Below are 10460 nucleotides of genomic sequence, written 5' to 3'. Positions count from 1 at the left end.
GCTGGAGATCAGAGCTGAAAATGTGTTGCTGGAAAAGCGCAGCAGGTCAGGCAGCATCCAAGGAACAGGAGAATCGACATTTCGGGCATAAGCCCTTCTTCAGTCCTGTCAGAGGGTCAGGACTGAGTGAGTGCAGAGCTGTACTGTCAGATGGTCAAGACTGAGGGAGAGCAGAGCGGTCCAGTCAGCCATGAGGAAGTACTGCCAAGGTCGGGCTGGTACAGGCCGGGCATGGCCGACTTGGAGCTCACCCACTTTGTCTGGGTACCATCACCAACTTTGCAAATAACTCCAGCTCATCACGAACTGGGCTGAACCTGGCCAGGCCTGACACAGAGAGCCAGTTAGAAAGGACAGAAACTGACAGGGTCAGGAATAAATCAACAAGGACTGACTGTGGGTCAGCAACGAAGGACAGAGATTGTGGGTCTATAACCTGGGACTGATTCCGAGCGTCTGTTACAAGAGAATGTTTAAAGAAACAATTTAGTACCTGTGCGAACGAATCAGAAAATGAACCACAACTGAAAGCAGTTTGAGGAGGGAGGAATATTTAAAAACAGGGAAGGAAAAAAGTTTTGTTTTCATGAAAAGCCAGGATATTGGCAGGTTACCTATTCCTTGTGCAAATTCTGCATTGCTTTCCCTTCCTAAAAAAGATTGAACACAAACCTGAAGGTGATTAGAAACCAAAAGAGAGAGCACCTTAAAAATACGTTTTAAAAATATTTGAACTTTGAATGGAAGTTTTATTGCAAAAATGGGGGGTGGGGAAGGGGAAGGATGAAATTAAAAAAGCTTCCATTAGCCTGTAGCCCGAACAGGGATGGGGTAGTCAGGGATTGCATGTGGTGTGATCCAGAGAATCTCTGCAAGGGAAGCCAGCTTCTGAGCAGTCAATCTTCACGGATCCACCATTGGGTGCAGGCGCTGAGACGCCTGCTCCTCCTTTTGCACGCGTTTCGAGACCGAAGCGCCAACCAATCCTCTCCCACTCGCCTCCGAGCTCATCGTTTGGGTGGTACAGAGAATCCCGATCTCTGTATCTGCCTCCCCTGGCGAAACCACTGCCCCTGGCCTGGCCTGGCCTCCGCTGGCAAAGCATAAACCGGAGAGGCAAGCTGCTGGAGGAAGCAAGCAGCCTGCTCCTGGGAGATGCTGTCCGATTCCACTTTGATCTCGGTGATCCGTGTGCACACTGCGTTCCCGCTCGGCCGGCGTACACTTCCTTCACACAAATATGTAACACGTGCGCAGAGACAGCAAACTCACGGGCTTGTGCAGAGAGTTCCCACATTGCCCCGCCAGCGATGCTAAGGCCGAGGCGAGAGTGTTACGCAGCAGGAGAACAGAAACACAGCCAAGGGGAACGGGGCGGGGAGGAGAAAAGTTCAAATTCCTTTTTAATACAAGAAAATTATTCTTTTTTTTAAAAATGGGGGAGGAGAAAGGAACCAAAAAAAAACAAGCTTCTTCATAATTGATTGTGTGTGTGTGTGTCTGTGTGTGCGTGAGTTTGTGTGCGTGCGTGCGGGTGGGTGTTTGTGTGTGCGCATGTGGGGGTGCGTTTGCGTGTGCGCGTGTGTGTTTGTGCGTGCGCGTGTGTGTTTGTGTTTGTGTGTGCGCGCACATATGGGTGTGTGTGCGTGCGTGTGGATGTGCATGCGGAGGTGCGCACACGCGCACGAGAGAGGGAGGGGCGGATTAAATCTCACGTTTTCTTTCTTTGTTTAAAACACTGTACAATACTGTCCCATTGCTTCAGTGCCATCGAAGACTGGCAGCACACTTTCTGCTTCAGGGAGACTGGCTGGCACTGTCGTCTGCTGTGCCCGGACTGGTCTGTCAGGGCGAGCTGAGACCGATTGCCCTGACGGCAGGAGGGAGGGAGAGGAGGGGAGGGGGGAACTGGGCAGAGGAGGGAGGGATGAAACACGCAGGGGAAGGCCATTCCGGACACACTTATCGGCGTGGAATGTGGGATGGGGAGGGGGAGAGAGAGGAGCGGGGAATCGGAAGTGAGAGTCACCATAATCGGTGCTGATGTAAATTCCGACTGAGGACCGATCTCACATCTGCCGTGAACCTGCAAGCAAAGCGAGAGACGGGGCATGAGTCAGACGAGGTTGGCACTGACACTATGCCAAGGCAGCCCAGGAGGGTGCCCACAACAGTGCTTTTGTTCAAAATTACTGAATTTCCCAAATGTAGTGAGAGTCTTCCATCACACCCTCCCAGGACAGGGACAGCACGGGGTTAGATACAGAGTAAAGCTCCCTCTACACTGACCCCCCATCAAACACTGCCAGGACAGGGACAGCACAGGGTTAGATACAGAGTAAAGCTCCCTCTACACTGACCCCCCATCAAACCCTCCCAGGACAGGGACAGCACGGGGTTAGATACAGAGTAAAGCTCTCCCTACACTGTTCCCCATCAAATACTCCCAGGGCACTGTTATGGACAGCAAAGAATGTTACCTCAGAGTAATGGGATCTTGATTAGATGGGCCAATGGGCTGAGGAGTGGCAGATTGAGTTTTAGATTAGATTAGATTCCCTACAGTGTGGAAACAGGCCCTTTGGCCCAACCAGTCCACACCGACCCTCTGAACAGCAACCCACCCAGACCCTTTTCCCTCTGACTAATGCACCTAACACTACGGGCAATATAGCGTGGCCTATTCACCTAACCTGTACATCTTTGGAGTGTGGGAGGAAACCGGAGCACCCGGAGGAAACCCACGCAGACACGGGGAGAATGTGCAAACTCCGCACAGACAGTCGGGAATTGAACCCAGGACCCTGGTGCTGCGAGGCCACCGTGCCGCCCAGTTTAATTTAGATAAATGTGAGGTGCTGCACTTTGTACACGCAAATCAGGGCAGTGCTTATTCACTTAATAGTAAGGTCCTGGGGAGTGTTGCTGAACAAAGAGACCTTGAAGTGCAGGTTCATAGCTCCTTGAAAGTGGAGTCGTAGGTAGATAGGATAGTGAAGAAGGTGTTTGGTATGCTTTCCGTTATTGGTCAGAGGATTGAGTACAGAGTTGGGAGGTCACGTTGCACTGCACAAGACATTGATTAGGACACTTTTGGAATACTGAGTTCAATTCTGGTCTCCCTACTATAAGAAGGATGTTGTGAAACTTGAAAGGGTTCAGAAAAGATTGAGAAGGATGTTGCCAGGGTTGGAGGATTTGAGCTATAGGGAGAGGCTGAACAGGCTGGGGCTGTTTTCCCTGGAGCGTCAAAGGCTGAGGGGTGACCTTTATAGAGGTTTATAAAATCATAAGGAGCATAGGCTTTAGGTGAGATGGGAAAGATATAAAAAGGACCTAAGGGGCAACTTTTTCATGTCGAGAGTGGTGCACGTGTGGAATGAGCTGTCCGAGGAAGTGGTAGAGGCTGGTACATTTACATCCTCACCCCTGCTGGATTCAAGAACCCCTGGGCTGCTAACTCTATGGGTCTACTCACCTTCTTTTATGACCTGCTGCCCCTATATTCTAATGCTTTGTGATTGATGCACTAAGCAACAGAGATCCCTGGGCCTGTTACAAATCTGCACCTCCTCACTGTTCAGGTAAGACACTCCTGGCTTCCAGAACAGAGAATTTCTGTCTGCCCTCTCAACCGAACACAGAACCATCTCGCTGGCCCGGTCCACCTCTCTCGACAAACATCACAAAAGCCAGACCATCACAGGAACCAACCTCCAACCCATGGACTCCACATCAAAGATCTTTCCCACCCCTCTTCCAACCTCTTCCATCAGGCAGAAGATACAGAACAAAGACCAACACAGTACAGGAACAGGCCCTTCGGCCCTCCAAGCCTGCGCTGACACATTTTGCCCTTCCGTACAAAAACTGTCTTCACTTACAGGATCCGGTTCCCTCTATTCCCTTCCTATTCATGTCCTTGTCCAGGTGCTTCTTGAATGCTGCTATTCTGTCTGCTTCCAGCACCTCTGGCAGTGCATACCAGACACTCCCCATCCTGTGTGGGAAAAACCTGCCTCGCACTAAGCATACCCCCACACCCACCCCAACTAAAGTTCTATAAAGCTGCAGCATTCAGCAGCTTGAACACGTGTACTAACAGGTTCAGGAACAGCTTCTTCCCCGCGGTTACCAGACTGCTGAGTGCACCGCTCTCATTTCACTCTAACTGTGATCTTGCTCTGTGCACTTCCTGTCTCGCTGCCTCACTCTGTCTGAACACCCTACGATCTGCCTGTACTGCTCGCAAAACAGAACTTTTCACTGTACTTCGGTGCATGTGACAACAATAAATCAAACCCAAATGAATTGGGATTCCATTGCTCTTGGTGAGATTTTACTGTGTCTGCATTGGACGAGTGACTAATCAGGTAGAGAGAGCTTCAAAAGGAAATAACGCCATTACTTCTATCAGCACAGGAGGCCATTCATCCATTGTGTTCACGCTAGCTCTCTGAAGAACAGTTCAATTAGTCCCACGTCCATCCCATTAGTGGGTGGCACGGTGGCACAGTGGTTAGCACTGCTGCCTCACAGCGCCAGAGACCCGGGTTCAATTCCCACCTCAGGCGACTGACTGTGTGGAGTTTGCACATTCTCCCCGTGTCTGTGTGGGTTTCCTCCGGGTGCTCCGGTTTCCTCCCACAGTCCAAAGATGTGCAGGTCAGGTGAATTGGCCATGCTAAATTTCCCGTAGTGTTAGGTGAAGGGGTAAATGTAGGGGTCTGGGTGGGTTGCGCTTCGGCGGGGCAGTGTGGACTTGTTGGGCCGAAGGGCCTGTTTCCATACTGTAAGTAATCTCATCTAATCTAAACCCTCACCCCAAGATGAGCAGGAATTTGTTACCTACCTCAATGCATCAAGCATTGGGAGGAGATTCAGGAGTGCTGTGTCACTGGGGTCGCTGAACCACGATTTAATAGGTATTGCGTTATCTAGGGGGAAGAGAAGAGAAACATTTCCACGTCACTTTCGGATGCTCGGGCTGGGGCTCACAATGTTTTCCGACTCACGCCCCATCCTTCCACACACTCCTCTCCAGAATCCCTGTCCTTCAAGGGCTGCCAACCCCATATCCACCCAACTTAGAGTCCAGCCGGGCTATTCGCCCACACAAGGCGTCACTGGCCACCTGCCCCCCACCCAAGGGTCTGGCTCCACTAGGACAGGCTTGAGGAATGGGGAACCAGAGACATGTTGCCTCGTTGCAACCAGCCCTTGGCAGCGCCGAGATCGCTTGGAGTTTGCACCAAGACCCAGCCTTTCTGCCCCTGGTGCCGAGTGGCCACGCACAGACTCCGGGTAAAACACCCTTCAATGTTCACATTGCCATCCGTGCGTTCCCTATCTCTGCGGCTCCACAACCCACCGCGATCTCAGTGTTCCTCCAATGTCAGCCTACTGTACATCCCCCCCCCCCCACCAATCCTCACCGCTCCACCATTGCCAGGTGCACCTTCAGCTGCCTGAGGGCCCAAAACACCGGAATTCCCTCCTGAAACCTCGCCAACTCTGCTCTTGGACTGTGCAGTCAAATTTCGTTTCATGGCACCACTGTGGACCATTGTGGAGACAGGTTATTCGGTTAAAGGTGCAATGCAAATGCAGGCTGATGTTGTTAATTTATCACACACAGCCAGAAGAGGGAGCTCTGGTTCAAGGATTTGGATCTTCACAGCCAGTTGGATAATCGACTGTGAATGTGATCTCAGTGACTTTGCAATAAATCATATTAAAACCAACCTCCCAAATACATTTTATTTAGAGTAAAACTTCCTCTACACTGTCCCCCATTCACACACTCCCAGGACAGGGACAGCACGGGGTTAGATACAGAGTAAAGATCCCTCTACACTGTCCTCCCCATCAACCCCTCATAGGACATGGACACCATGAGATCAGATACAGAGTAAACCCTCTTCTACACTGACACCATAAAATATTCCAGGGACAGGGACAGCACAGGGTTAGATACAGAGTAAAGCTCCCTCTACACAGACACCATAAAATATTCCAGGGACAGGGACAGCACAGGGTTAGATACAGAGTAAAGCTCCCTCTACACTGACACCATAAAATATTCCAGGGACAGGGCCAGCACAGGGTTAGATACAGAGTAAAGCCTCTTCTACACTGACACCATAAAATATTCCAGGGACAGGGACAGCACAGGGTTAGATACAGAGTAAAGCTCCCTCTACACTGACACCATAAAATATTCCAAGGACAGGGACAGCACAGGGTTAGATACAGAGTAAAGCTCCCTCTACACTGTTCCCCATCACGCTCTCCCAGGACAGGGACAGCACAAGGTTGCTTAGATACAGAGTAAAGCTCCCTCTACACTGACACCATAAAGCACTCTCAGTGAAAAGGTTGTGAGAAAAATGTGGGTTTTCCTTCCAGATATTGTCACTCCTCACACCTTCTAACTTTCTCCACATTAAACCCTGCATTCCGTTCGCCCTGAAACTTCCAGAGGCTCATTCAACAGAAAGAGTCCTTTCCCTCAATGTAATTCCTTTTCAACTCCTCTTCCTTGACTCTACTCCATTCAAACAGCAGGAGAGCGAGGAGGTTAGAGTGCAGCTAGGTATAACGTTAGTTAGGCCCCAGCTGGAGTACAGTGGGCAGTTCTGGTCCCCCACTATCGGAACGATGGGATTGCACTGGAGAGGTTACAGAGGAGATTCACTGAGATGTTCCCTGCGCTGGGACCAATCAATCAATCAGCGATGAGGGGAGGCTGGGGCCAATCAATCAGCGATGAGGGGAGGCTGGGGCCAATCAGTGACATTTTCCTCAGAGCAGAGAGAGCTGAGGGGAAATTTGATTGAGGTGTACAAAATCACGAAAAACATACAGAGGGCATCAAATTGATGTACACAAATTGCCAGAGAGGATAGACAAATGAGATGTAGAGAGGATGTTTCCTCATTGAGGGTGATCTAGAATGAGGATGAGGATTAGCAGATTACAAATAGAGATAAGGAGGAATTCCTTCTCTTGTGGAGCTGTAGAACTGACTATGTCAGCGAGCAGTGGGATAGAAAGAGAGATGTTTAATTAGTAACGGGCTGAAGGATATTGGGTAACAGGCAGGAAGGTGGAGATGAGACTGAGGCACAACAGGAGGGACTGAATGGCCGACTCTAGTACCTTGTTCTTAGGTTCCCTCAGCGCTGACCCTCCGACAGGGCGGCGCTCCCTCAGCGCTGACCCTCCGACAGGGCGGCGCTCCCACAGCACTGACCATCCGACAGTGCGCCGCTCCCACAGCACTGACCCTCCGACAGGGCGGCGCTCCCACAGCACTGACCATCCGACAGTGCGCCGCTCCCACAGCACTGACCCTCCGACAGGGCGGCGCTCCCTCAGCATTGACCCTCCGACAGTGCGGCTCTCCCTCAGCACTGACCCTCCGACAGTGCGGCACTCCCTCAGCACTAACTCTCCGACAGTGCGGCACTCCCACAGCACTGACCCTCTGACAGTGCAGCTCTCCCTCAGCACTGACCCTCTGACAGTGTGGCTCTCCCTCAGCACTGACCCTCCGACAGTGCTGCACTCCCTCAGCACTAACCCTCCGACAGTGCCCACTCCCTCAGCACTGACCCTCCGACAGTGCTGCACTCCCTTGCGAGTGACAGTGGGCTGGATTACGGGCATCATGTTTTTGGGGCTTGAACTAACAATGTTGAGATTCAGACGAGAGACTGTACAATTCCCCAGAGGCACACACTGGAAGTGATGTAATCACAGCGAGGGATGACAGTGGAAGAGATGGCTGTGATTTGGGAATCTCGCTTACCTGGATGACTTCTGTATGCACCTGGCGAATTGTCCAATATGATAATGCTGGACAGATCACCGTGTACTACGGAGAGATCTTTTATATAGCTCCCTAGTTCTAGAGTACAGTGCTGTTGGAATTCATGTGAGAGGAAGAGAGAGAGAGAGAGAGAGAGAGACATTAGAAACAAACTGAAAAAATACATTACAACTAGTTAGTCGACGTATTTGAGACAGCTCCCATCAATCCTGCAGCACCTTCCTACGCCCCACTCCCAATTTCGTAAACAATTGGGACATTAGCAAAACCTTTCATCTTGCGGGCATCTGGACAGACGCAAGAATGCGAAATCTCAAAGGGAATAACAATTTTTATAAGAGGAGAAAATGGTGGTTGTTGAGCTAAGTGATCGAGGCGAGGGTACCAGGGACTTAGTGTTGTCCAAGCGTCCCACCACTGAATGAGAACACGTCCCTTTTCCCTGCAGGGGACTTTTGATACAACCTCCTGCAAGCCTGACTGATCTCAAACTCTTGTGCTTAGCAAACTCAACCAACACAGTTAAAAATCACACAACACCAGCTTATAGTCCACTATAATTGGAAGCACACTAGCTTATCACTGTATTCTAACAGATGAAAGGCTGAACAGACAATCAATTCTTCAATGTATAATTTCAGTTACATCACACTGCAAATTTTTGCTATAAATTCTGTGTTACGATCGAGCCCTCTACTATCACCTGATGAAGGAGCGTCGCTCCGAAAGCTAGTGTGCTTCCAAATAAACCTGTTGGACTATAACCTGGTGTGTGATTTTTAACTTTGTACACCCCAGTCCAACACCGGCATCTCTAAATCAGCAACCAACATACTCCACTTCCTCCTGCCGCTCCCTTTGAAAGGGAGCAAGTGCCGAGTGTATTAAATAATCACCAAGGTAAAATTATCCCTTGGGAAAATAACGATCCGAACATTTTAGGATTTAACATTCAGTTTGAGAGTGATAAACTTGGGTCGAAAACCACTTTGAGTGAAGGGAGTGACAATGAAGTGAGGATGGAGGTTAGTGAAATGGAACTGGGCGGGAGGGTAAGCAGGAACAACAGTAAGCAAGCAGCATTTAAGGAGGTAATCCATGATTCTCGGCAAAACTCCCAGTCAGCAGGAAAGATTCTCCGAGAGTAATAAATCAATCTACCAAGGAATTTGGGAAGAGCATGAAAAGTTGAAAGGAAAAGCATACAAGAGGACCAGTGGCAGTCCCTAAGTATCGGAAAGATGTTGTGAAACTTAAAAGGGTTCAGAAAAGATTTACAAGGATGTTGCCAGGGTTGGAGGATCTGAGCTACAGGGAGAGGCTGAACAGGCTGGGGCTGTTTTCCCTGGAGCGTCGGAGGCTGAGGGGTGACCTTATAGAGGTTTACAAAATCATGAGGGGCATGGGTATGGTAAATCGGCAAAGTCTTTTCCCTGGGGTCGGGGAGTCCAGAACTAGAGGGCATAGGTTTAGGGTGAGAGGGGAAAGATATCAAAGAGACCTAAGGGGCAACTTTTTCACACAGAGGGTGGTACGTGTATGGAATGAGCTGCCAGAGGAAGTGGTGGAGGCTGGTACAATTGCAACATTTAAGAGGCATTTGGATGGGTATATGAATAGGAAGGGTTTGGAGGGATATGGGCCGGGTGCTGGCAGGTGGGACTAGATTGGGTTGGGATATCTGGGCAGCATGGATGGGTTGGACCGAAGGGTCTGTTTCCGTGCTGTACATTTCTATGACTCCATAAGAGCATCAAAATCAGTGTCAGTCCCTAGGACACACATAATTTCAGAATCTAGCAAAGGAAGACCCAAAAAAGGTAATAAAGACAGAAAATAAATCCATGAAGGATACAGGGCAGGTGAAGGGAAGGTCTCGATTCCCTACGGTGAAGGATTTCAAAACTAGGGGGCACATTTTGAAGGCGAGAGAAGATTTAAAAAAGACATGAGGGGCTTTGTTTATTTTTTTTTTACACAGAATGAACGTCCTGAGGAAGTGGTGGATGCAGCTACACTTACAACGTTTAAAAGAGTTTTGGATAAGTACACGAATGGGAAAGGTTTGGAGGGATATGGCCCAGGAGTGGGCAGGTGGGGACTGGTTTAGTTTGGGATTAGGGTCGGCGTGGACTGGTTGGGCTGAAGGGTCTGTTTCCATGCTGGGTGACTATGAGAGAGAGAAAGGTGGCAAACAGACGTCAAACTAGCGAGGAATATAAAAACTGACGATCAGAGCTTCTTTAAGAATATTAAAAGGAAAGACGTCAAAGTGAACACAGGCCTGTTAGAAACAATGCTGAGCATTTCCAAAAAGGTTCACTCGGATAATCCACTGGGTCAGAGGGATTGCTGTATGAGTAAAGGTTAAACAGGTTGGGAAATCTATTCACTGGAGTTTTGGAGGATAAGAAGCGATCACATGGAAATAGATCGGGTTCTTAAGGGGAAAATGCTGACACAGGGTGTCTCCCCTCACGGGAGGGTCTTGGACCACAGCAAACAGTCTCAGAATAAAGGGACCCCAACTTCAGACTGAGATGGGGAGGAATTTCTTCTCTCAGAGAGTTGAGTGTCTTTGGAACTCTTTGTAACAGAGAGCTGGGGAGGGAAGGGCGAGGGGGGG

The 10460-nt window shown here is 49.7% G+C and overlaps 1 protein-coding gene across 1 annotated transcript in view; it reads right to left on the bottom strand.

Annotated features, from left to right (window-relative positions):
* Nucleotides 1–1589: 1589 nt before the first annotated feature.
* Nucleotides 1590–10460, bottom strand: part of LOC122546562 (CTD nuclear envelope phosphatase 1) — a gene marked incomplete at its 5' end in the record, with an annotated part of 10578 nt that continues 1707 nt past the window's right edge. Inside the window, 3 exons of the mRNA XM_043685250.1 lie at nucleotides 1590–2086; nucleotides 4853–4937; nucleotides 7814–7925. Coding sequence (XP_043541185.1) covers nucleotides 2026–2086; nucleotides 4853–4937; nucleotides 7814–7925 — 258 coding nt within the window. The remainder of the gene's footprint in view (nucleotides 2087–4852; nucleotides 4938–7813; nucleotides 7926–10460) is intronic.

The sequence above is a fragment of the Chiloscyllium plagiosum genome, unplaced genomic scaffold, assembly GCF_004010195.1.
Source record: "Chiloscyllium plagiosum isolate BGI_BamShark_2017 unplaced genomic scaffold, ASM401019v2 scaf_5205, whole genome shotgun sequence".
Lineage (NCBI taxonomy): Eukaryota > Metazoa > Chordata > Chondrichthyes > Orectolobiformes > Hemiscylliidae > Chiloscyllium > Chiloscyllium plagiosum.
The sequence above is the reverse complement of the archived record's forward strand: the minus strand, read 5'-3'. Positions and strand labels throughout refer to the sequence as shown.